This window comes from Abrus precatorius, unplaced genomic scaffold, assembly GCF_003935025.1.
Source record: "Abrus precatorius isolate BTA unplaced genomic scaffold, Abrus_2018 Scaffold4, whole genome shotgun sequence".
NCBI lineage: Eukaryota > Viridiplantae > Streptophyta > Magnoliopsida > Fabales > Fabaceae > Abrus > Abrus precatorius.
Genome location: NW_020874384.1, coordinates 3,021,440 through 3,048,969, shown reverse-complemented (window position 1 = coordinate 3,048,969; position 27,530 = coordinate 3,021,440). Strand labels below are relative to the sequence as shown.

The window sequence follows — 27,530 nt, the reverse complement described above, 5'->3', positions numbered from 1 at the left end:
TCACAAGAACAAGTTACAGACATAATGACAAAGCCTCTTAAGTTGGAACAATTCTTGAAATTTCGGGGTATGCTGGGAGTGGTGGATGCTTGAATAATAAACTAAATGATTTTAGCATATAGTTTAAGGGAGAGAATGTTAGTTATTATTTTATTGTTTCTTGTTTTTACTTTATCAGTTTGATAAACAAACTCTTATATTTTAGGGACATGCTGATGGAAATTTGTTTTTAGTCACCACGTTGTAGGTCATGTAAAACGTGGTTCTGTTATTACTTCTATTTTCACTTTTGTAAGGCTATAAAACTAATATTTTATTTTTGAATTAAAACATACATTCTCTCATAAAACTTGTGTGCCTTTGTTATGTTCAACAATATAGAGTGTATTTGCCTCATGAACTTGTGTGATGTCTATGATTAACCGAAGTATTCACTGACCATTATATTTATCGTAAAGGTTTAATGTGGTTAGATGATATATTTATTAAACTTACCTGTAGAGATAAAATTCTATTTGGAGTGGATATATTTTATAAGGGACAAGATCTTCTCACATTAGTGTAAGTCTAAAAATTTTTATACTCAATCTGAATCTTTCATTTAATTTATATTTAATACGTTATAATTTATTACTTTACTGACTATTAAATGTAAGTTAAATGAAAGGTTTAATAATTTAAATAATATTTTTTTAAAAAAATAATTACTAAAATAAAATAAAATCAAAACTTATTTCCTGTCTGAGGCAAATTTTTGTCACGTAAGCAGATATTTCGTATTTAAACTAGACGAAATTATTTTTTATTAAATTAATCAATTCGTCTAAAAGAGGGACGAAATACTCCACAGTTGACACGTGTAAGTGATATTGTATAAAAGAGAGAAGAAACAAGGGTTATGTGTCAACATACCAGTAACTCGTCTCAAGTTAGTATGAAACAACAGGATCTGGACACATGTTTACATCTTAATGATTTCGTCCACATTTAAGACAAAATGCATTAAGATTTTGCCCATATTTGAGACAAAACCTTTTTTACCCACTAATCAACTTCATTCCACTACCTCTTCTTATCCAGCACAACTTGAGTATATAATGCTACACATTTTTGGATCCAAATCACAGTGAAGGTGAAAAGGAGCGTTCCTACACTTTTAAAGATTGGAAGAAAATTAAAGGTTAGTAAATTTTGAATATTTTTTTTAGTATTTTTGTTATTGATAAATTATTAAAATTAAAATGTTTTAATTATTTAAAATAATAGAGGTAGTTAACATTTATGAATATTTAATAAATATTTTTTTGTGTATGTTAAAATTAAAAAATAAATTTTTAAATAATTTTAAATAAAATATAGAAGTTAGTAGATATTTAATTTTAACTTGTTTGATAAAAAAAATGATGTTATATTTGTTGTGAACAGTTATTTTATATATGTGGAATACGTTTAAAAAATATTTCATTTTTTATAATATAAAATGATGTGAAATAATAGTATGTTTGTGTCTGTTAATAATAATTTTTATTATTATTTATATAAATAAGTATAATTGTAATTTTTTATTGATATTTTTTTTAAATGTAGGATAAGTGAGATTATTATTATTATATATTGGAATGAAAAAATTGTTGTTGAAAACGAAGGCTTGACATTTGAAGGTAACAAAAAAATGATAAAGATAAAAAGAGGGATAAGTTTTATGAATTTAAAGAAAAAGATTCATGACAAGTTGAAGCTTAGTAATAATCATGTCATATCTAGAATAATTTCTTATTTTATGGTTGATTCAAGCGCTAAACAATACAATGCATTGGATATATGTGATGATTAAGACATTGATTGTATGATTAGTGCATATCAACAACAAAGTATTACAACTGTTATTGAATTATATATGAATATTGCATTTGGTGAGAGTTCAAGAGTTGGGTCAAATATGTTGGACTTAAGCTTATCAATGTCACCGCCTAACCTTATGGAAATGGTGAATATAAATGTTATAGAAGATATAAATTATACTGTTATAAATTATTTTAATTTATTTTTAGTGACAACACATATTGAATAAGTGTATGTATTTTGAAGGATGTAAAGATTTATACAGTTATGAAGATGAAGATGCAGAAGTAAATAGTGATGATAATGATGATATTGATGAAGGACATATTTCGTTGGACAGCTCGTCAGATACAGACGTCGATGGTGATTTTGATTCAAACTTAAATTTACAACAAGAAAATGTTGGAGGTAACATTTAATGAGTATATTGATTAAATTGTTTATTTTATTTTAATGATGAATAATTTATCTCAATATGTAGTTGTAGGTGAAATACCGTTTTAGAATGTAAGTCCACACTACAATTATATTAATTAAGACCACCCAGACCTAGAAATTGAAGTAGAAGAAATTAGTGAAGATATTTCATGGGTTATTGGAGATTCATTACATGTGGGTTTATTATTTGACTCGAAATATGAAGTTAAAAATGCTTCAAAACAACATGCAATGAGGATACATCAGAATTATTTTGTTGTTGAGTCAAAACCAACAAAGTTACATGTGAGGTGTTTAAACCATAACAATGGTTGCTCATGGAGAATAAGAGCATCACTGCTTAAAAATTCAATAAAGTGAAAAATAACAAGGTGTGGGAGTAAGCATACATGTCTCAGCCCTACAATATCTTAAGATCATATCAAACTAGATTCATATTTGATTTGTTCATGCATAATTGGTAAGTTTTGCATATCTTATTTCGTGAAGCCTTTTCTCAATAAAGGTACCAAACCCTTTTATTGTGTTTTGTGTAGGTATGGTTAATTTTGAACCACCATTTCCTATAAGTCTAATTCAAAAACAGATGACAAGTCAATTTGGATATAAAATTTCATACAAAAAAGCTTGGAAGGCGAAACAAAAGACGATTGTTATAATATTTGGTAACTAGGATGAATCATATGCTATATTGCCAAGATGGTTAGAGTACATACAATTTCATGCTCCAAGGTCTGTTTATAAGATTGAAACGAAACCATTTGTTGTTGGGAATCAAGAGGATAATAGATTTAGAGTATTTGAACGATTATTTTGGTATTTTTATCAATATAAGGAAGCATTCAACTTTTACAAACCTATTGTTTACGTAGATAGAACATTTTTGTATGGTAAGTATTGTCACATATTGTTTATTGTAATAACACAAGATGGGAATAATTATGTCCTACCACTTGCGTTTGCTATTGTTGAAGGAGAAACTCTGTCAGCGTGGAAATGATTTTTGACAATGATTCGTGTGCATGTAACAACAAACACAGAAATATGTTTAATATCTGATAAGCATCAAAGCATCAAAAGTGTTGTTTCAAACCCATATATTGAATGACAACCTCCTAATGCATATCATGTTTATTGCACTCATCATATTGCCAACAATTTCAATCATAGATTCAAGAATATTGAATTGAAGAAATAACTGACAAAATTAGGTAAGATGATTTAATTCATATTTGGCTTCCTCTTACTTTATATTTATTTTAATTGTCAAGTCATGTACATTGCAGCATATATACCTTCAAAGCTTGTATTTGAAGACAAGTTAAGAAGATTTCGCACTGAATCACCAGAAATACAGCGATGGATTGACAACATATCAAAGGAAAAGTGGGCTTTGAGTCATGAAGATGAAGGATGCCGTTATGGACATATGACCACGAATTTGTCTGAGGCTATTAACAAGGTATTGAAGGGGCAAGAAACTTACCAATAATCGCTCTGGTCAAATGCACCTACAGACGAATGGTTGAATATTTTGTGAACTGTGGAGAGGATGCAATGAATTACCTAAACCATGGCAAGAGGTTTTGTTCAAAACTGATGCTAAAAATGCAAAAAAATCAAGAAGAATAATCTTCCCATCAAGTGAGACGATATGATATAGCAAGAACAAAATTCAAGGTTGAAGAGGCCTTTAAACCTATCACGCAAAAGGGTGGTAACAAATGGACTGTTATTCTGTGTAGAAGATACTGTGAATGTGGAAGATTTCAGGCATATCAATTTCTATGCTCACATATGATTACTGCCTGTGCATCAATAAGTATTGACTTTTGGCAATATGTTGATGATGTTTACTTGGTGCAAAATATTGTCAATGCATATTCATCACAGTGGTTCCCTTTGGAAAATGACGGTAATGTTTTTACACGCAATGAGTTGAAGTTAGTACCTGATGAGACAAGAATCAGAGGTAAGGGAAGACCAAAATCAACTCGAATTAGGAATGAAATGGATTAGGTTGAGTCACAAAGTAGACACAGATGTAGTAATTGTCATCAAAGTAGTCACAATGTACGTCAATGTACTTCTAGATAACCTAATAAGTAGTATAAAGGTCTATATCGTTTTATGTCATTTGTTAAATATTAGCATGTTTCTTTGTAGTAAAAAAGATTTAGCAATATGTTCATTATGTTCAATATGTTCATAAAACATCTATTTAAGCTACACAAGATGGAATGATAGCAAAAGCTCATATATTACATAACATCTAGTCAATCTTTATCCTCGTGCAGCTAGTCGGGTTGATGTGGGGTCAAGATGCACTCCCTAGGCCTATCTCTGGTTCCACGATGTGGGTTACGACACACCTTTGGAGGTGGAACATCTAAGACTGCTTCAAAGTCAGCATTCAAATCTATTCCATGACTGTATGAGGTATCATATGAGGTCCCAGTATCAAAAGCTAGCGTTGGTGGTGTTAGAATACCTGCATTATATGGAGGCGGAGTCATGAATGGTGATGGACATAGGATATAATACTCTGTGGTGATGAATGATGATGAAGGAGTCTGTGGCGGATGTTGGGTGGCCTGAGATGAGTGGAAATATGTCGGTCCAGTAACAAGCTATGTGTGAAAAGAAAATTGGGAGAAAACGTATAATACTCCATCAGGACGCTCAGGTATGGGTGGAAGAGACCAATCTGTCGCACGTACCTCTGTGCGTCTACGCTGTAATCTTCTCTCTTCCTTACGGTCCCTAGGAAGACTGACATCTATAACTGGATCCTTAGTATTGTCACTCTGTATCGGAGACTCAGATGAAGAAATAAGTTTCATAATGCAATTCAAATTATTCTTCAAAACTAGCATATATTGACACAAGTCTCGCATCTCATCAAAACTGAAAGAATCATGGTCATCCTTCATCAAGTACTGGACTCTCTCAAGACTATCACCCTACAATGTGAGATATATGTCTGTTAATATATCATTACAAATCAACAACACAATCGTTTATTACAATGTATACTTACAAGTAATGATGAGACAACTGCGTCTCTTGTCATCCAACGTCTAATGTGAGCTCTATACCACCGTATATACTCAGAGTTGGAACTTAACTGACCAATCTGGGGGTCATTAGTCATGACCCAATCTCTCCTTCTCTCCCAAATGTCTAATACATCCATCAGCTTCTCTTGTCAATTCTTTATTGTTTTCCCTCACAGTGTCAAGTAATGTAGTGCATCTGACTAGTATGAGGCACGAGATATATGTTGAACCATACCAAATTGTCGCATTACTCGATCTGGTTGGTGCCACTCACGCACTTGAAAACATATGAGAGGCACTATAGCCCACCACAAGTCCATTCCCTCACAACATATAGGTGGTAATGAATTAATCAAATCAATAGAATATGGTTGCCAAATTATCTGCATATAATGTATCACATATTAAGGTTAGTTTTCATATATGATAACAAAATTGAAATATGATTATAAGATATGTCTAATTATCTACAATACATTTACCTCTTCACGACTAAAATGTCAAATTTATATCTATAATAAGATATGTCCTTCCTCCCTTTTCTATTCCTTTGGTTTGCCAACCACATGCAAACAAAATTAAGCTAATCTTAATACATAAGGTATGACTAAATCATTACATAACAAATACATGTTGGTTATTACTTGGTAGCATATGGAAGATGGACTCGTATGTGAGGGGAGTTACAAGAGCTAGAAATGGAAACCTATCCATACCCACATGACAAGTAATGCAGCCAATCTACCTAAACCATGTTGATCAATGTTGGTGGCCATACACAGCTCCCTATACAAAACTTTCAATACTGCAGACCCCCAACTATATTCACTAGTGACGGCAAAATCCTCTAGTAAAGGGTAAGTATTTCACTGAGACTTTATTGCTGGAGTGATTGCTCAACATAAAACCCCCAATCAACTGCAACATGTAAGCCCTAGCAAATCGGGTGATCTGTAAATGATTTTATGCATGCATCGCCACATGGGTAAAATGTTGGTCTAGCTAACTCATCTTCAGGAAGCTACCACAAAAGCATCACGTGATGGTCTAATCCCTAGGCTCTCTTTAACAATATCAACATAATTACCTCCAATAGGTGCTATCACAGGTCTTCCATCAATGTGTAAACCTAACAACATTGATATATCATGCAAAGTGATCGTACACTTGCCTGGAGGTAAGTGAAAAGTGTGTGTCTCTGGCCTCTATCTCTCTACTAATGTAGTGATCAACAGGAGGACTAATGGGAACTGACATAGTAAATCTTGTAAGCTCTAAATGTAAAAGGATCTCCTCTGGAACACCATCCAAACCAGTTGGAATAAATTGACTTTTCCTAACCTTCAAAATAGGATGATCCCAACTATCCCAAATATGTTTAGACACGTGAATATTTTGTAAGCGCAATAATGAAAGATTCTCTAGTTCAAGATGAATGACTCTATTCTGTCCTGAAGATGAAGTCATCTACAAAAATAATATGTTATCAACTCAAATACACAAAATATCAATTATCTATAAAATATAACATGGTCAACATTTTAAATTTTAATATAAATTATACAAAAAAATTTCATAACAAGCATCAAGTATAATACCACAATATGTTCTTAATTCATCACATTATTCAAATACAAAATCTACATAAATAAAATAAAAAACAATTATTCATAACCAATTTTTAAAATTTAACTAAATAAATTAGTAATTTGTTCATAAATATATATTAATATTTTATGTATTTTTCCCCTATATTTAACAATTTTTTTTACTTAGTACATCAAAATAAATTAATATATTAATTAAAAACTATAAACATTAAAAAATTTGTAGTACTTCCCATTTAACAATTTTCATATTACAATAACAACACTAATTAACAAATTATTTATTTTTAATTTTTTATTGGTCATCATTTATTAAATTATATAATTATCAATAATTAACCTAAATTGATTACAATCACTCTAAAAATTTAGATTCGACATTTAAATTTTTTTCTTCCTAAATTAAATTAGATAATTATAAATAATTTATCTCAACTAATTTATAAATCTCTAAAAAAATTTATTTGATAACTAATTTTTTTATTTCATTAAAAATTAGATTATTTAGTTAACATAATTTAATCTCATATTATTAGTCCCTAGTTTTATTATAAATTAAATTATATAAATAAAACTTTTTATTCTAAACTAATTAATATCACTCCAATAATTTAAATTACATAACTAAATTTATTATTTCATCATTATTAACCAATATTAATTATATTTTTTGTTACACTTATTTATATAGTCAAATATTTACTACTATAATTTTAATATAAATTTTTGTTGTCAATTTTAATACTTTCAATTTTTACTATAACTTTTTTTTTAATTATCTAAATCTTTTCTTTAATCATCATAAATAAATATATTTATTTACATATTTTAATGATAATTAATATCAGAAACAGAATTTATGTTATAAGTTTTATAACTATTTTCTATTCTGAATTTTATACAACTATTTATTATTGTATTTAATTTTTTAAAATTATTTTTTAGTTTTTTTTAAATTTACACCTCAAATTACTATAATAATTCTACATGCAAGTTTAATTTTTATACTAAATATTACTATAAATATTTAATTTTACAAATTTTGGTTATTATTTAATTTCTATAAAATTACCAAAATTATTTCAATTAAATTTATATTTGATAACTAATTTTTTTATTTCATTAAAAATTAGATTATTTAGTTAACATAATTTAATCTCATATTATTAGTCCCTAATTTTATTATTTTATTATAAATTAAATTATATAAATAAAACTTTTTATTCTAAACTAATTAATATCACTCCAATAATTTAAATTACATAACTAAATTTATTATTTCATCATTATTAACTAATATTAATTATATTTTTTGTTACACTTATTTATATAGTCAAATATTTACTACTATAATTTTAATATAAATTTTTGTTGTCAATTTTAATACTTTCAATTTTTACTATAACTTTTTTTTAATTATCTAAATCTTTTCTTTAATCATCATAAATAAATATATTTATTTACATATTTTAATGATAATTAATATCAGAAAAAAAATTTATGTTATAAGTTTTATAACTATTTTCTATTCTGAATTTTATACAACTATTTATTATTGTATTTAATTTTTTAAAATTATTTTTTAGTTGTTTTTAAATTTACACCTCAAATTACTATAATAATTCTACATGCAAGTTTAATTTTTATACTAAATATTACTATAAATATTTAATTTTACAAATTCTGGTTATTATTTAATTTCTATAAAATTACCAAAATTATTTCAATTAAATTTTTAATCTAAATATTACTATAAGATTTTTTCTACAGGCTAAAAAATTAATAAATTTAGTTATAAAATTTCAATTTTTAATATTATTTTTACCATAAAAATTTTGGTCACAATAATATTTTTTATTACATTACAAGTATTTTTATTTATAAAAAATATAAATGGAAAAGCCTGTGGAGATTTCTGGCATCGTTGGAGGTGGCGATTTTGCAACGGAGGGCTTCAAGCGACAACGGCAAGTTGTCTGAACGATAGCGTCTCTTCGGCTACCTCTAACTACTTTTCTTCTCTGTTCATTGTGACTGTGTAGCAGGTTACTATTCTTTCAACCTCCTTAAACTTTCAGTCCAAAAACATCTTCACTTGCTGCAAACCAAGCAGATTTGGACATGATTCTACAATAGATGACCAAGCACACTCACGAATCAAGCTAAAATGATAAAAAAAAAAAAATCACCAACAGAAAAAATGGAGGAAAGACATTTGAAACAGCAGAGGGGGAGAAGGGAAGAGGGAGACACACTTACCATTACTTCGCCGACACGTGGCTCAAACATGTTTCGTCCCTGAGTCAGATGAGCGGGAAATTATAATTCAATTTTTTTAGTACACATTTTGTCTATCTTTAGGGCGAAATTATTAAATAAAAAAATTAAAAATTAATTTCGTTTGGACTTAATACGAAATAGCTGTTTATGTGGTAAAATTTTACCTCAGACAGGTAATAAGTTTTTATTTTATTTTATTTTGGTAATTATTATTTAAAAAAGTATTATTTAAATCATTAAGCCTAAATGAAAAGTTCAGATCGAATATAAATTTTTTTAAATTTACACTAGTATAAGAAAATCCTTTCTTATTTTATAATATTTTTAACAATTATTTTGAAGAATCTCATTATTAAAAAGAATGTTAGTATAATTCAATGATAAATTAAAAAATTTTGTTTTAGACCTAAAAATATCTTTAATCATTAATAAATTATAGATAAATAATATCAATTTACACGTTATTAAAAGTGACATTTTTTTAGAAATAATCTATTTTAATCGTGACTTTTTCTCTTTTTATTAAAGATATACAGGCAGATACATATGTATTTTTATTACTATATTTTTTTTATTTTAATGAATAAAAAGTTACACTTTATTATTGATATTGATTATAAAAATTCAATAAAATATTATTAGAAGTTGCCCGTATGCTAAGAATGTTTGGAATCACTTTATTTGTCTTCAGATTTGGGTTCCTTTTTTTAGTACTAAAATTGCTGATTGATTATTGTTTAATCTATTTGATCGGAATCCTAGTATTTTTCCTAAGTGAGGTAGTTTATTTGGAATTATCGCTTAGTATATTTAGAAAGATAAAAATAATTTTATCTTTAATTATGCTTCTACTTAGCTTTTAGCTCCTACTCATAAAGTGTTATCTAATTTTCAACTCCATGTTAATTACTCTGGACATAAGGCTGACTCCTTCTTTAAGCATGTAGCTGATACTCCTTTGGTTAAATGGGTTTCACCTCCTGCCAGTGGAAGTTAACATGGATGACACTGTCTCATAGGAAGATGGTACTGCTACTTGTGGAGGCTTAATCTAGAATAAGCAAGGACAACTTTGGCTGGTTTTAGCAAAGGCATCCATTCATGTTCTTCCTTAGAAGCTGAACTCTGGAGTATTCTCTTTGGTTTAGAGCTCACGGTCCAGATGGGGCTAAATACCATTTGGGTTGAAAATGATTCTAAATCTGCTTTATCCAATGTCCTCTATGTGCAAAATCTTATCCACCTCTTGTTTGATCTAAATAGTAGGATTAGAAATGTTCTGAAACATATTTATTTTATTAGATTTGGGCATGTTTTAAAAGAAGTCAATCAGTATACTGACCACTTAGCTAAATTATGGTTGGAGGGTTTTATGTCTTATTGTTATATTGACACTCCTCTCTCTACTATTATTTCCTTTTTTCTCTGTATGAATTCTTTAAGAATTTGGTTCCCTTGAGTCCTTGATTTGTCTTTATTTGTTTGGACTTTTTTTGTCCCATTAAATAAAAAAAAATCAATTTAAAAAAAATTAGTATCTTTAAAGTTCAAAAGATAAATTTTAACTCAAACATATTAATCTTAATATATAATCTTCATTAATTTTAAAAAATTACTTTTAAATTTTACCTAAAATAAATATTAATCCATTCCTATAAAACATTTTAATCGATGATAAATAAATACTAACCCATTCCTATAAACCATTTGATAAAAATATTTATTATATAAAAATGTTAGCTTGTAGATTTATTTATTTTTTATTTCGGTCATGGCTTGGAGCAAAAAAAAAATTGATAAATAAATACTAACCCACTCGCTCCAATCAGTAATGGGCTTTTGTTATTGGGCCTGCCTATGGATTCTATCTGAGCCAATGATGTAGGGTTTTCATGAGGAAAAAAAGAAGGCTAGGGTTTTTACTGGCGTAGTTTATATAAAAGGGAGTCATTATCCTCTCGTCTTGTTTAGGTTTTCTTAGTGAGGGTAACCCTTTGCTCCTGTCACTGAGAGCTTAAACAACCCAAAGGTACTCTCTTCACTACTCAACTATTATATCATCAGATTTCATCTTCCATTTGTTCTAACTTGCGCCGTTTTATGTTAATTTTTGGTTTTATCGCTTTTTCAACCAATTGGCTTAGACCTTCGTGTAGTGTTTTTGTGATGTGATGATTTCTAGTTGTATTTGATTTTTCCCCCCGAATTCAGGCCCTTTTCTGTGATTAACATGCCCTATATGCCTCTTTATATGTTTGATTTTGGATACGATTGATTTTTCTTTGCAGAAAAAGATTTTTCTCATTAATTGGTTTTTGGGGTTCTATTTTTCTGAATCATGCATGTATATATGTTTGCTACTGCGAAGTGCACCTGAGTGAGAAGTGTTGGGGATACGGTTATGATGGTTACTTTGGATTATTTTCTCGCGTGAAAAACTGAAGGTGGATTGGTAATATGGTGAGCTTTAAACATAATGATTCAACTGAGGGTTATTATGCATCGCATCGATTTTTTGTAGTTGAGGGTATTAAGTGTTTACATTGCCTCCGAGGATGATCAAAAGAATAAACTTTCGTTCTACCGAGCTGTTTTCATGCAGAAAACTATTTGGAGACCTGAACTGAGGAGGCTGTGTTCAAGATTCTTCTGTATTCCACATTAGACTATGTTGTTTTCTCTTCAGATTGCATGTTGTGGTTTTCCTATTCTGAGTGCATTTAGTATTGTTTGTCTGATGTAAGATGTAGTTTTCATTTCTAGAATATGGATTTAGGGTAACATGCACGTGGGCTTTATTTTACATCAGTTTGTTACCTTGTAATAAGACCTAGTATTCTAGTTGAATTCACTTTGCGCCCAAGTGTAGTAGATGAGTCAAGAAAAGCATTCCTAGCATGCGAAGAAATGTTTTTTTTTTCCCTGTTTTGATGGGTAGCACAACATCTTTTAAAATCTGATTGTTTGGTCTCAATATGGAAGTATAAAACATCAACTTGTCCATTAAGAAACTGTGCATACAATACATTTAAGTTTTTGTAAGCCATTCCAAGAAGTCCATGTAAAATGACTTTTGCTCTGCTGTTAGCATTTGTTTCATATGTCATGTATGCTTGAATTACACAATGTATTCTGTTTATGTTTTTAACATGTGGCAGGTCTGTACATTTTAAGTAGAATTTATAAAGTAAGCTTGATTACTGATTTATTGTCTGCCTTTTGTGTATTATATTTCCTCAATTTAGTTCTGTTAACATTTTGGTTTGCTCCTTTATATAGTCCTAGTTGGCTACGGTGAAATTTATTTTTGTCTTCTTTGCCTATACCCAGATGAATCGGGAAAAGTTGATGAAGATGGCTGGTTCTGTCAGAACTGGTGGAAAGGGTACCATGAGAAGGTATATCCATATAACCCAATTTTCATTCATTCTAATGAATAATGGTCAGTTTTCTTAGTATTGCAAATAGTAGTTTTCAACATGCTTTGTTCTTCAAAATTCTTTGGTAAATCTTTCATTTGTCACTGGATGTAACATTTTTCATGCTTGGACAAATGAATAATGAATTCTTGAGCTCTTCTGTCTCTCCCTTAGAATGCACGTACTTCACAGTGTGCCACAAAAATGCTGGTTTTTTTTTGTTTTATTGTAATTGAACATTGCTGACTTTGTATTGCTTCTGTGAAGCAGTTGCTTCAAGAATGTTTCTTTGTTTAACACATGAAAGGCACCTAATGAGTTGAAATTTCTCGTGATGTTGTGTCTTCTGTTTATTTTAGAAAGAAGAAGGCTGTCCACAAAACAACAACCACAGATGACAAAAGGCTTCAGAGCACCCTGAAGAGAATAGGGGTGAATGCCATCCCTGCAATTGAGGAGGTCAATATCTTTAAGGATGATGTAGTTATCCAGTTTTTAAATCCTAAAGGTAATGTCAGTCTGCACATAATTTGAACATTTATATATTTTATTAATTTAACAAGCTATATATTCAATTTTTTAATTTGGAAATTTTCTTTCCAGTACAAGCATCTATTGCTGCTAATACTTGGGTTGTTAGCGGTTCTCCACAAACAAAGAGTAAGCAACTATACCTTTTGTTGCTCATCGTTGTATGCCTTGTTATGAAACTGAACTTGTGCTATCTGCTGTACACTATTGTGTGTGAGAGCTTTGCCATTTTCATTGTATGTAAATAATATTTTGCTCAAGTCAATAACCAGGATATACTAAATAAGCTTCAATGCATATATATAGGGCCATGGGCATCTTTGTTCAGTGTGTCATATTAGATATGACCACCAAGGCATTGTTTTTCCCCAATTTCTACACTATTAGACTAACTGTAATGTGCTGTGTGATATTTATCTGTCTTGTGACTGAATTGGTATTGAAAATTGACATAAAATTTGCCCTTCTACAGAATTGCAGGATATACTCCCTAGCATTATCCACCAATTAGGTATGTACTTGGAATTATTTCGAAGTTGTATTTGGGGTACCCCGTAGCTCTCAATTTAACATTTTGATTGATTATTAAAATGCAGGTTGTACTTGGAATTATTTCGAAGTTGTATTTGGTGTACCCTGTAGCTCTCAATTTAACATTTTGATTGATTATTAAAATGCAGGTCCCGATAACTTGGAAAACCTGAAGAAGCTAGCCGAGCAATTTCAGAAGCAGGCTCCTGAAGCAGGTGGTGGTTCAGCCACAGCACAAGAGGAGAATGATGATGACGTCCCAGAGCTTGTTCCGGGAGAGACTTTTGAGACAGCTGCTGAGGAGACCAAGGCTTCTTCTTAGAGTTTTATTTGGCCATCATCATATATTTCCTGTGTTTTTAATATTTTTTACCTTGATTTTCCATCTTAAGTATTTCAGGTGGTGTTCAGTTCTCCTGTTATATACTTGAAAAAGAGTTCAAATACTATTAATTAAATCTGCTTTCCGTCATCTAACTAAGTATTACGACTTGACTGCTCCTGTCATTCTAAGTTCTCACCATCGTTAGTCTCCATCTTTGTTCAAGGGTGATGTTAGCTAAGATACGTCTCGTTCCACACATTCGTTCTTGAGTTAATTCTTGAGGAGTTCGAGTTTTTGGAATTAGTTAGGGCATATTTTGATAGTGGATTTCGTATCATCTTGACCATGTTGCATGTTCTTGATTGATCTGAATTTATATATCACTAATAAGATTTGTTGACTTAATTGATAATATTTTGTATTAATTTTGTCTTATAGTTTATAATAAAGTATATCTTGATTTTAATTTCATTATTTTTAATTTTATAATTGTTACTGCATTTATATATTGTTATTATTTTTATTTCATGTATTATTTAATCTTGGCTGGAATGAATTTAAGTAAATCATTGTGTTTAATACTTAAATACCGTTTGTTACCGGCAAAACGTGGGTTTTTTTCGTCAAAATATGGAAATAGAGTTAATACTTATGAAATATTTCTTGTCTAGCATATTTTTTTGTCGTGGAGGATATTTTTTTATTATTAAAAAAATAGAGTTGATGGTTGGATCAGTTTGATCGCCAGGCATGCATATCTCCCCCATTACATTCTTACGCATGGCAACAATGTGAGACCAAAATGAAGTACCTCGTAAACAACTTTGAGGTCACTTACTAGAAGCATCTTAGTAAGACCCAAACCAAGTACCTCATAAGCACTTTGAGGTCACTTACTAGAAGCATCATTTTCAACTTCTTGTGGGGGGTTGTGGTGGAGCAATTTAACTTTTTCTTAGAGCTCATCAAGAAGCTATTTCTCAATTCATAATGGAATGCAATTATAAGGCCAAGTATAAAGGCCAACACTTACTTTAAGCTGCTCGAAATATCAACTTTATTTTTCTAATAATAAATATCAATTTTTACTTGAACAATAATTTTTTTTATTATTGAAAAAATAATAAGAGACGATACTTACAATGATGTAATAAAAAGTTATTTGACAGAATGTTTCAAAAATACTTTATTTTAGTAATTTATTTTTATTTTTATCATTTTTTGAAAAAAAAAAAAAAAAACCCTGCAGAGGCTCACTACTATTCTAATTGTTGAATAATGATTGTTGAGTAAGATTGTCCCAACCCAAGAGTTACATAGGAGCAGAATGTGAAATAGTTACAAATAGTATGAACAGTGTGTATGGACTTCTGCAATTTTTATTTTTATTATTTTTGTCATTGGGAGAGTAAAAGGGGACGTGGGAACTTTCAAGACTCAGGAATAGGGCCCAGAAGTGTTAGCTCTCACTATTTGAGCTGTATACTATAAGGTTATGGACTTTTGATATTGTAATGTGGAAAGCCTGACATGGTCCGCAACAGGTGTACACTAATTACTTCTAGGCCCTATTCGATATGTTCCAAAGGTGCAAAGCTTGAATTATCATTTAACAATAAACATCTAACCAAAAACAAAACTACTCACTTTAATGGCCTTGACTAAGTAGCAATGCAACAAGTCAAGCATTTCTTTTCCATCGTTCTACCAATGACTTTGCTTTTAAGGCAAATTTTTTATTTTTTTAAAACAGTTTTTATTATTGATTAAAATTTTGTAAAAGAAAAATATGAAATTAAACTTCAATTAAGTAATCTGGCAAAAAGTTTAACATTGTGATCTTTAATTTGTCTTAGTTAATGCAGTAGTGTTAACTTTTTAGAGAGAGAAACTTACAATAATCTTACCTGAAATCCAGTAGAAGATACTACAAATATTAATAAGTAAAATTATATTTGAAGACCTAAGCTTTAGATAATTTACCCGAGACAATGTCTTGTTCAGAGTTACACTCGGGAGATTTATAAGAAAATCTACTCTTGTTACTAAACTGTCAATTCGCTACAGTGCAATATCTATCGTACCTTATTTATAATTAATCCTTTTAATTTTTCGTAAAATATTAAATTAAAAACATGTAATATTTTACAAATATAAAATACTAATTTTTTATATTTGAGAATAAGATGACAATAAAAAATATTTATAATTATTTATCATATATAAGTGTGCATACAAAGATTCTTATGCGTATGCATACATAAGGACAAAATAATCATTCGAATTCCAAACATCTCCGAGTCACTCAAGGACTCGGCGACAAGCAATCTCTTTATAACCATTAATATTTGCTTTGGATGAACAGAAGCTGTTATTAGTGGATGCTTATATTACTTGAATAATACATTTGCCAATAAAAGGGCACAGCAGTTATTCTCTTTTCGAGAGTTTTCCTCGATGAACTTCCACTAGACATTGCAGAACATATTCTTATTCTGCTCCTGATTAAAGATTATTCTACATCCATAACAATTTTAAGTAAATTTTATTTTAATTACAAGTGGTTCGAAGTTCGAACACCAAACAATTAAAATCATAATTGACTTTTGGATGATAAAATCATTCACTTAACACATATGCTACTTGATAAAACTCTAATCGGATAAAACTTAAAGTTACCATAAATAAAGGAAAAATTGTCAAAAACTACTAATCAGCGTTTTGAAATTTTTTTTAGCAATGATTAGTTAAAATATAGACAAGTGAAAAGTCTACAATTTTAAAAGCAGACTTATTATATTTACAGAAAAAAGAAAGGATAAAAATCCAAATTGAATAAAAGTAATTATTTAATTTAACAAGCATTGAATCTCCTTTTTCTTAAAAGGTAAGGCCAAATAATACGAATATCAACAAAAACCAAATATTGTCACACAAGATTTGTACTACTTTACGCTTCACGCTTACATATTCGACTTTAGTCTCGTGTCTTTAGGCAAAAAGTAGTTTATACTAAAGCTAGGAATGTATTGGACTCAAATAATTTAAATCGAATCAGGTGAAGTTAATTAAGAGATAAATATTTGAGAGACAAAGGTTAATCACATTTTCCAAAAAAATTCTAAAGCGTGTATAATTAAATTGAATAGGATCACAATTGTATAATAAAGGGAAATTTATTTAAAATTATAAGCATATACACATATATATTGAATTAAATGTATTTTATTTTAATATTTAAAAACAGATATGCGGATCTCGTTCATAAAACTCACAATGGTGGAAACATCACTGAAATGTGAATCAATTAATACACCACAAAATTAACGTATTCCATTATGAAGTGCTCCATAGTCTTTGGACTTCGGAAAATGAGAAATTTAGACTAAAACTTAAAAATTGGAATTAACAACATGTACGCTTATTTGTTACATGAAACATGCAACTTGAGTGGCCAAAACATGTTGCCCTTAGAAAGCTTATATAATATATACGACATATGCAAAATGAAGATGAACAAACAAGAATAATATTTTGTACAAAATTTGTTGATACAGAGTGGGGAAAACCCTCGGAATGAGCAGACAGTGGACAGAAAAGCAAAATTGAAACCTAATTTACATTTGATGTGCAGTATTCACTTCACTTCTGACAGAAGAAGAGATGAAAGTTATTGGCATAATTTATTTAGAAGGAAGTGAATGATTAGAGATTGATGAGGGTGGGAGTGGGAGGGTGAGGAGGATTAGTGAGCATATGAACGACTTCCCTCATGGTGGGCCTAGCGGGGCCCATTTCTCTGACACACATCATGGCAATGTTGAACATGTGAATGACACTTGTCAAGGGGTAACCAGAGAGGCGTGGGTCCACAACAGAAAGAACCAAAGCTGCATCGGACGGCTGAGAGAGCTCCAATCTAGTCTTATTGACCCATCCAACGATGTCGACTCCATCTCCAAACTCACCCACGGGCTTTCTCCCAATGATGAGCTCCAGCAGGACCACGCCGAAGCTGTACACGTCACTTTTCTCGTCCACCTTAAGCGTGTAAGCATACTCGGGAGCAATGTAGCCGTAGGACCCTGCGATGGAGGACATCGACTGAGAGGCTCCTGGGTCATATAGGAACTTCGCCAGCCCAAAATCAGCCACATGGGACTGCAAGTCCGAGTCCAGCAAGATGTTGTTGGACTTGACGTCCCTGTGAATTATGAGAGGGGAACAATCATGGTGCAAATAGCATAGTCCTTTCGCTGCTTCCACCGCAATTCTATATCTCATATCCCACCTCAAATGCCCACCCTTCGCCCCATGCAGCCATTCCCCTAAGCTTCCATTTGGCATGTACTCGTACAGCAACAAGTTACTCTCCTTGTTCGACACGTACCCGAGAAGCCTCATTATGTTCCTGTGCCTTATTTTCCCTAACGTTTCTATCTCCGCTTTGAATCCGTAATCGTTTTTCCCACTTCCTTCTCCTACCAACCTCTTTATTGCTATCTCCGTTCCGTTTCCCATCGATCCTCTGTACACGATTCCCGCTCCTCCTTTTCCTATTATGTTCTCTTCCTTCAGACACTCCACCACTTCCTCCGCCTTCAAGTTAAGCCTCTGGAACGCCGTTAGCTTCCACGCCATCGCTCTCTGCTCCCTCCTCTTTCTCGTCATGTACACCGTCACCGCTACCAGCACCAATGCGGTTCCCCCTGCAATCACAATCACGATAACCTTGGTCGTTTTGGAACTGCGCCTCTTCCTCGCTGTGTCGTCTGGGTACATTAGGGAATTAGGGCAGGATGGTTGGCGGGAGGAACAGAGGTTGGGGTTCCCCGTAAACGACTTTTCGTTGAAGACATAGAACTGTCCCCCGCTGGGGATCTTGCCCATGAAGTTGTTGTAGGAGAGGTCGAGGGTGGTGAGGCTGGTCATGAAGCGAATCTCGTCGGGGACTGGACCCGATATGTAGTTCCTCGACACGTTCAGAATGCTCAAGTCCTTCAGGTTCTTCATTCCATTCGGAACCTCGCCGACGAGCATGTTCCGGCTGAGGTCTACGGCGCTAAGAGAAACACAGCCAGTGAACGTCGTCGGGATTGGACCGGTGAGGTTGTTGCCGCTAACGTTGAACTTGGTGAGCATTGGTAAGTCAAAGACTTCCCCTGGGATTTCCCCAACGAACTCGTTGGCGTCAAGGAACAGGGTCTGCAATCCCCTGAGGTTTTCCAAAGCAGGGGGGATTTTCCCCGTCAGAAGGTTGTTAGAAACAGTTAGAATCCCAAGAGAATCTCCGGAAATATCGGGAGGTAGTTGGCCGGTGAAACGGTTATTGGCGAGCTCGATTATGGTAACGGAAGGTAGTTTGAAAATTCCAGGGGGAAGCTCACCGTTGAGGTAGTTATTGGAGGCTCGAATTTTGAGGAGGGAGTTACAGTTACCAATGTCCTTGGGGATCGGGCCGTAGAAGAAGTTATCGGTGAGCATGAACGTTTGCAACCTCCTACTTTTGCACAAGTCCTGAGGTATCAACCCCGTGAAGTGATTCTTGGTGACGTCGAAGAACTTGAATTTCCCATTTTGCCCAAGGTTCTGCGGTAGCACGAAGGAGAAGTTGTTTTCCCAGAGCTGGAGCGCTTCCAGGTTCGGAAGCTCACCGACGAAGGACGGAACGGGGCCGCGAAGCTTGTTCTGGAAGAAGTTCATCAGAGTGAGGTTCTGAAGCCGAGAGAAACTCTCTGGAATCTCGCCGGTAAGGCCGTTGATGGAGAGGTCTAGCGACATGAGGCTCGCCATGGCAGAGAGCTCCGGCGGAATGGTTCCGGTGAGGTTGTTCATTTGCAGGAACAAGGTGTGAAGGTTCGTTAAATTGCTCAGGCTCGGTGGAATCTCGCCGCTGAGGTTGCAGCTTGACAAGTCCAGCAGTTTCAGAGATTCCATGGTGCCTAACTCCGGTGGGATTCCACCTTCGTAAGCGTTGTTGTAGCCGAGATACAGTTCCTTAAGCGTCCTCAGCCGAGCCAAACTCTTGGGAATCTTCCCCGTTAGACTGTTGGTGCTTAAGCCCAAATACTCCAAGCTGGCGAACTCCGAATAAATCTCTGGTATGCTGCCGTTAAAATAGTTTCCGGCGAGCCGGAGGTACCTGAGGTTTTCCAATTCGACGGTTTCTTCGGGAAGTGGTCCCGTGAAGTTGTTGTCATAGGCATCGAGGACCTCGAGTTGAGTCATCGGGAGAGTGATGTTGCCGGGGAAATGGCCGAAGAAGAGGTTGTGGGAGATGTTGAGGATTTTGAGGGAAGTGAGGCCGGCAAGCTCCGGTGGAAGTTCTCCGGTGAGATTGTCCTTGACGATGGTGAGATTCTCCAACTTGTCCAAGTCTCCGATGGCCGGCGAAATATGGCCGAAGAGCGGAATAAACGACACGTTCAGAGCAACGACACGGAGGTCCCGATCGCATGTTACGCCGGAGAATGAACAGTGGGCAGAGAGTGACGTGGAAAACTTCCAGTCTTGGAGCGCGTGGTCTTGGGCTTTGTCTCCCTTCATGGCGTCCTTCAGCTTTAGCAGCGCTTCCATGTCGCTGAATGAAGAGCACGCTGCCACGCGCAACCATACGAAGGTAACACACATTATTAGCATGTTACACGCACGGGTTCTCATCTCTCTATTGCTTCGCACTCTCTGATTTATTCAACAGGTATGCATTTGGCGCGCCAACTTATATTGGTACCGCACACCACATGCTATCTATTTATATACCGCTATACTTGGTGCGTGTATATATTATATTACGTATATATAATATATATGTGCATGTACATCGCTGTATCTAATTTTTTGTCAAATGAAATGAAATGAAAAGAGTAAAAAAAAGTGGATGCCAAGAATATAATAATAATAATAATATAATAAAATGCCTCAGTAACCTCACCATCCGTCTCCTGTCCAGAGTAATTTTTTGAAAAATGAAAAGTATATAGTTATATTGATTCCAGTGGTGGAGGTCGTCGTCCTACGAGAACCTAACCTACTTTCGAGGAGAAACTTCTATATATCACAAATCTTTTATTCAGTAACTATATATATTGAAATATTTCATGTACTCTACTAAATTGATCGATGATGTTGATCGGTTAACATTTGGTGTAGCATAATGAAATTTCCTTGCCACTAGCTGTTAAGTCCACTCGTTGTGGAGACAAATTAAGGTGCAATATCTTTGTTAACATTAAAGAAGGTTTAAGCTTTCAATGAGACTCACTTTGGAATGAAACAAAAGTTGTTTTACGTGCATCACCATATTAAAAAACGGGGAGTTGCTTTACGTGGAAGCCTTCCTCACTAGGTACTGTGCTTTGGTATATTATCACTGAGATAGTTATTGCCCATGGAAAGCATCAATTCTCTGTTTAAATTCTGTCAACGATCATCCACTCGACAGATATTGCAGAATCGTATTCTATATGTGATCGTGATTAAAGGCTATCTCATGCACCAATCAAAATTTCGAGTAAATTGTTTATTGCAAAGTGGTTCTGTCCCAAACATTTCGGTTAAATGTAAATCTCATTTCCCATATTTTAAGAGAATGAAGGCAAACGATGTACGGATATATATAAATGGATTTTTTATTTTTTATACATCTCATTTCTTTTTTTTTTTTTTTGTTTTTTTTGTCTCACTTTATTTTCTTTCATTTTATTTTTCTATTTCCTTTACGTCTTCACGCTAGTGAGAGCATAGATGATATATGAATAACCAAGTGGGTGCATGTAACTATGATATTCTTCTTTTTGCTTGTAAAAAAATGTGAAATATTCTTCTCACGATATATATTTTGATACAAGTCACCGCTGATGTAAATTATCATTAATTATAATTATAAAATCTATTATTTTTAATTTTAATATGAATATTAATATTTCTGTTAAGGATAAATTTGATCTTCAATGATTTCTTCTTTAGTCCTACGTCATGACGTTCTCGCAGATATGTTAGATCCTTCTTTATATGACGTGGGAAGAGTAACTGCAAAAGACACTATGGTAAAGTCAAGTGTCAATTTAAGTAATAATTGTTATTTACTATTCGTCCTTGCGGATATGTTAGATCCTTTTTTATATGACGTCGGAAGAGTACTTGCAAAAGGCACTCCGATAAAGTTAGGTATTGATTTAAGTAATAATTGTTATTTACTATTTAGAAGTCAACTATTTATCTGTATTTTTTACTTTTCTTTTATAGACAATATTTTGAGTTAATGGACTTTATGACTCAAACCTGTCTTAAGCCTTCTGTTTAAATAGATAATTAATGATTATCTACCTTAAGTTGTTCAATCATTTCTAATTTATCTTAATCTAACTAGAGGAGTATTTGTCTTTTTAGGCCAAAGAGATATTTAGATTCATTCTTTTCCGTGACCAAAAAGAATCTGTTATCCAGTACAATGAATATATAATAATTTAAATAATTAATACAAGAATATAATATAAGAAAGTGTATTCAAGATTTTTTTTATACCTAAAAATATTGGTAAAAGAAAAGTAAAGACAATATTTTTTAAAAAAAAGAATTTTTTTTATAATAGTAAATATTTAAAAAATCTTATATTTAATCATATTTATTCATTTAACTTACATCTAATAATAAATTAAATAATAAATTATTTGTTCATTTAACTTACAATCTAATAATAAATTAAAAAAAATTATAAACTGTTAATGGTTTTCTTTCTTTTCATTTCGTTATTTAAGGCTTAAAAAAATGTTACAAGGTCAAGATTCTCCCAAAGCCATGGTTCAAGAATAAGTTCATGCTGCTGTTTCCACAATTCTTTCTCAATTTTGGGAATTGGTGGGCACTGATAAATGGATGAGTGGCACATGCCATAAAAAATGTTCAATATTGTCGTTTGTCAACCCCTGCAATGATAGTGACAGCGAGTTAGTGTCCCTGAAGTGCCCATAAAAATCTTCTATGATTGGCCCTTTTGTTTCAATTCTTCGTGTTTACATGGCAGGTAGTTTTTATTTTTTGAGCCTAATTAAATTCTGTACTTCACAAGATGAATATGAGCTACATTTATATTCTGATTAAGTTAATATAATAACAATTAAGTTGAACCCAACACGTAGAGATTCTATATTATCTTGTGAAGATAATGCAATCAAAATATGTTTTTTCATGCTTAGATTAGCGTATATTTTTTTTCATGTGAAGATAATGCAACAAAAAATATGCACTGATTATCTATTTTTTTCATGTTAAAAAAACATTTGAGTAAATAATTTATATTTATAAATTTAATTAAAGTAAAAAAATTGTCTAGTTTTAAAAATTTCTTATGTATATTTGTTTAATATATTTTAAAGAAATGATATTTTTTTACTAAAACTAAAAGTAAATAATTATTTCTCTAATAATATTATTAAACTTACATAAATTACTAAAATAAATTAAAAAATTATGAATCACTTTCATGATTGGAAATAAGTTGTTACAAACAATCTCCTAATAATTAAGCTTGTCTCCTGCACTATGTTTTGTTTGTGTTTGGTCTCTTGCACTATGTTGGTGGAAAGTGGAAACACTTATGAAATGTGGATCACGTTCATTCCGGCAGTTGACCACTAGAGGCCACTAATGACATAACATGCACTCTGTTATTAGACTAATTAACATGCATCGTTCACATATTATTAAAGTAAATTTTAAACCTTGTTGCAACTTGCTTGCATTTCATGTTTTCTTGTGGGTGATGTATGAACAGTTTAGTCATATATGATAAAGGTGCAAGGGATGCATTCACGTCACTTCAAATCTCTTAATTTTGTATTATAAATACTAAGAAAATTTTGTTTCTATAAATAGCCTCGCTTTACTAAAATTCTATTAATTATAGACATATATATCTTGGTGTTTGCTATAGTGCTCTTAAACTTGAGGATGTATTAAATATTCTCTCTAAATTATACTAAAATTTACTCTATTATTAAAATTAATTTAAAATTAATGATTATAATTGTTTCACGTATATACGAATATAAAATATTTTTTCATTTTTCAAAGCACCCTAGAATATATATTTCTATTCATCCCGTGAATGTTATGTAATGTTGAAATGATAAAATTTCACAAGTGATACTCTAATACTTAACCACGTTGATATAGTAATCTATTCTTTAAATATTTTTATTATTTATTAATCTTTCGTTTCAGCGTAACAGTTAAAGTATCTCATTTGTTTTAATTTTTTTCCTCGTATTCTAACCTATTATGACATTGTAATTACATGTAACACTTTTAATTTTTAAATAAAAAATAGTTTTAATCTACAAAAATTATATTTGTAAGTAAAAAAAATTCAATGTAAGAAGTTAAATCATTTTTACACATTCGTTATTTTTTTTTTCAATGTATATGTTACGCTAATGACCCAACATTCATTTCCATCAATTTTTCATGTTTCATTTATCCTATGACTTGTTATTTATTCAGTAAAATTATTCTGCCGTACTAAAAGTGATCCTGCTAGGAAATTACTCGTCTTCTCGCTTTTTTTAAAATAAGATGACGTCTTTCCTTACACACTTGACATTGTCTGATGTAGGGTGGTGTACCTGCAAAAGACACTCCGATCATGAAGTCAGGTATCGGTTTAGGCAATAAATGCTATTTAATATTCAAAAATTAACCTTTTACTTGTACTTTTTACTTTCCTTTTATAGACATTATTATGGGCTAATGAGCTTTGTGAGTCAGCCCTGTTTTCAGCTTTCTAATTAAGCTGATAATATTTTTTATTATTTATCCAAATAAACTTACTTATTCTTTAATTCATTATTAATTTGATCGAAGGGTACTCATCTCACTTAGGTCGAAAAGGTATTCGGATTTCTTTTTCTACAAAAAAGACTGAGTAGTGTTTTATCTAGTACAAAAAGTTTCATGCTACATTTAGTGATGCTCATAAAAACAAATAATTATTTTTTTTTAATTTTATGCTGACATTATATTAAAATTCAATTTTTAACTTTTATTATGAAAAATATATCTAACTAAAGTTGAAAAAAATTATAACTTTGTTGCTGAAAATTTCATTTAAAATTTATAGTAAAATAACATTTTAGCATAGAAGATTACAAAAAATTATTTATTTATTTAGTCATTTTCTCCTTTTATTACTTTTGAATTGAATTTAAAATTACTTTCAGCACAAAAAATTATACACTACCAATATATGATTTTTAAATTAAATTTTATAAAAATCAATAAATTTTATTAATATAATAATTCACAATTAAATGACAATATGAAAAAAATTATATAGAAACACATTTCAATTAAATTTTTTTATTTCTAGAGACTTTATACCAATACAAAGTTACAACTTGGCAGGTATATAGAAATCAGTCACATTCATATTCTTGATTAGAATCTGTTAGAATTTTCTTTTAATCTAATATGTAATTTCCATTATGCGATGACTATTATAAAATTATCATTTTCCTTTGATTTTGAATTACGCTGTTTTCACAACACAATATATGATTCTCATATAATTAAGGGTTTAGAAAGCACTAACCTGAATCCATTATTCCTTGATATTACCTCTCTCTTTGATGTCGTTGATCCCTTGGTATTTTCTCCAACTCTTCATTCCTCTTTCAGCTCCTCTCGGATGGTTGAGAGAAAGTTCCTTTCTTACGTTTACCGTGAGCTCACTCAAAGACCGTGAAAGTGAAAAATAGAGAATATTGTAACTTCTATTTGGTAACCGCTTTTTTATTTATATGAAGGGAGAGAGGAGAGTTTCCTTATAATTATATTTACAATTATACCCTCAATGACTCTATATTTTATATTTAACCACCATCATATTAAATCATTAATTAGAGTCATGCTATAAGTTACATAGGCCACTATAATAAGATTATTAAAATAATCTAATAATCTCCCACTTGGCCTATGTGACGACTTGAAGATTCAATGAACTGTAAGTGTGCATATCATTGATAATATCAAGTCATCATCTTTTAATGATTTAAGTTGATCAGATCATGGCGGTCCTAAGTCATTTGATGGCATGATTCCTTCCAAGTATCACAGAATCAACCCAAATCAAAATATCTTTAATCAGTCATACTACAGACTGTAACTCTAATGTGTTTTTAACACTCAACCTGTTATCAAATTCAAACTATATATATACATTAACACAATTCAGATAACAAGTAAACAAGCAGAAATAATACTTTTATTGAATTTCCAAAATATCTACAATAATATGAGCAAAACAATCTATACACATATATGTGAATCACACAATTATGCTAACAAGGACTTGTCTATAATGCTAATTCTACCAACATGGCCAGAAAACGTTTTAGGAGGCAATCCTTTAGTTAGCAGATCCGCTATCATTAAATCTGTACCAATATGCTCAATAGACACTTTCTATTTCCGCACTTCTTCTTTCACTGATAAGTATTTTAAGTCCATATGCTTTGTTCCTTTTGAATTCTTATCATTGTTAGAGAAGAAGACAGCTGCGGAATCATCACAGTACATTCTCAGCGGCTTTTCTATATTATCAACAATACCAAGCCCTAAGACAAAGTTCCGTAGCCACAAAGCATGAATAGTGGCCTCAAAACACGCCACAAATTTTGCTTCTATGGTAGATGTAGCAATAATGGACTCTTTTCTACTTTTCCATGAAATCGCACCTCTAGCTAACAAGAAGATGTAGCCAAAGGTCGATTTCCTTGAGTCTACACATCCAACATAGTCTGAATCCGAGTAGCCAACCACTTCCAGTTGACTAGATCTCCTCTAAGTAAGCATGTAGTCATTGGTGTCTTGTAAATACCTAAGGACTTTCTTTGCAGTCTTTCAGTGGTCCATTCTAGGATTACTTTGATATCGGCCTAACATTCCAACAAAAAAACTGATATCAGGCTGAGTGCATGTCTGAGCATACATTAAACTCCCTACCACTGATGCATAGGAAATAAATTTCATTACTTTCTGCTCCAACTCATTCTTGAGACATTGCATTTCACTAAACTTGTCTCCCTTTTGAATTGGAACTACCCCTGATAAGCATTTTTCCATTTTGAATCTCTCCAATACTTTGTTGATGTAGCCTTTCTGAGACAATCCCAGTAATCCTTGTGATATATTACAAAATATTTCTATTCCAATCACATAGGAAGCCTCACCCATATCTTTCATCTCAAAGTTCTTAGAGATAAATTCTTTTACATCATGTAACAGCTCAACATCATTAGTAGCAAGAAGAATGTCATCAACATACAGGACTAAAATGATGAACTTGCTCATATTGACCTTTATATAGATACACCGGTCAACAGTGTTCTCTACAAAACCATATGACATGATGGTATCATTGAACTTAAGATACCATTGTTTGGAAGCCTGTTTCAACCCATATATTGATTTCTTTAACTTACACACCATACTTTCTTTACCT

At 31.8% G+C, this 27,530-nt stretch overlaps 2 protein-coding genes and 1 non-coding gene across 3 annotated transcripts; 2 read left to right on the top strand and 1 right to left on the bottom strand.

Moving 5' to 3' along the window:
• Positions 1-11,169: 11,169 nt before the first annotated feature.
• Positions 11,170-14,306, top strand: LOC113865370 (nascent polypeptide-associated complex subunit beta-like). Its single transcript, XM_027499864.1, has 6 exons — positions 11,170-11,255; positions 12,557-12,624; positions 13,005-13,153; positions 13,249-13,305; positions 13,649-13,687; positions 13,857-14,306. Exons 2-6 carry the CDS (start codon positions 12,557-12,559, stop codon positions 14,027-14,029), a joined length of 486 nt encoding a protein of 161 aa, XP_027355665.1. The 5' UTR covers positions 11,170-11,255; the 3' UTR covers positions 14,030-14,306.
• LOC113866415 lies at positions 11,772-11,859 on the top strand. The gene has a single exon (XR_003505054.1). It is a non-coding gene; the product is annotated as a small nucleolar RNA Z159/U59 (small nucleolar RNA).
• A 3,011-nt stretch (positions 14,307-17,317) lies between the features above and the next one.
• LOC113865049 (receptor protein kinase CLAVATA1) lies at positions 17,318-21,224 on the bottom strand. Its single transcript, XM_027499398.1, has one exon. The coding sequence runs from the start codon at positions 20,690-20,692 to the stop codon at positions 17,738-17,740; it is 2,955 nt and encodes a 984-aa protein (XP_027355199.1). The 5' UTR covers positions 20,693-21,224; the 3' UTR covers positions 17,318-17,737.
• Positions 21,225-27,530: the final 6,306 nt, after the last annotated feature.

What these genes read in the sequence shown, in the direction of transcription:
- LOC113865049 (XM_027499398.1), bottom strand. Translation starts at nt 20,692, where the DNA reads ATGAGAACCCGTGCGTGTAACATGCTAATAATGTGTGTTACCTTCGTA.
- LOC113865370 (XM_027499864.1), top strand. Translation starts at nt 12,557, where the DNA reads ATGAATCGGGAAAAGTTGATGAAGATGGCTGGTTCTGTCAGAACTGGT. An exon ending in GGAAAGGGTACCATGAGAAG is followed by an intron (nt 12,625 to 13,004) that starts GTATATCCATAT and finishes TGTTTATTTTAG; the next exon opens with AAAGAAGAAGGCTGTCCACA. An exon ending in CCAGTTTTTAAATCCTAAAG is followed by an intron (nt 13,154 to 13,248) that starts GTAATGTCAGTC and finishes TTTTCTTTCCAG; the next exon opens with TACAAGCATCTATTGCTGCT.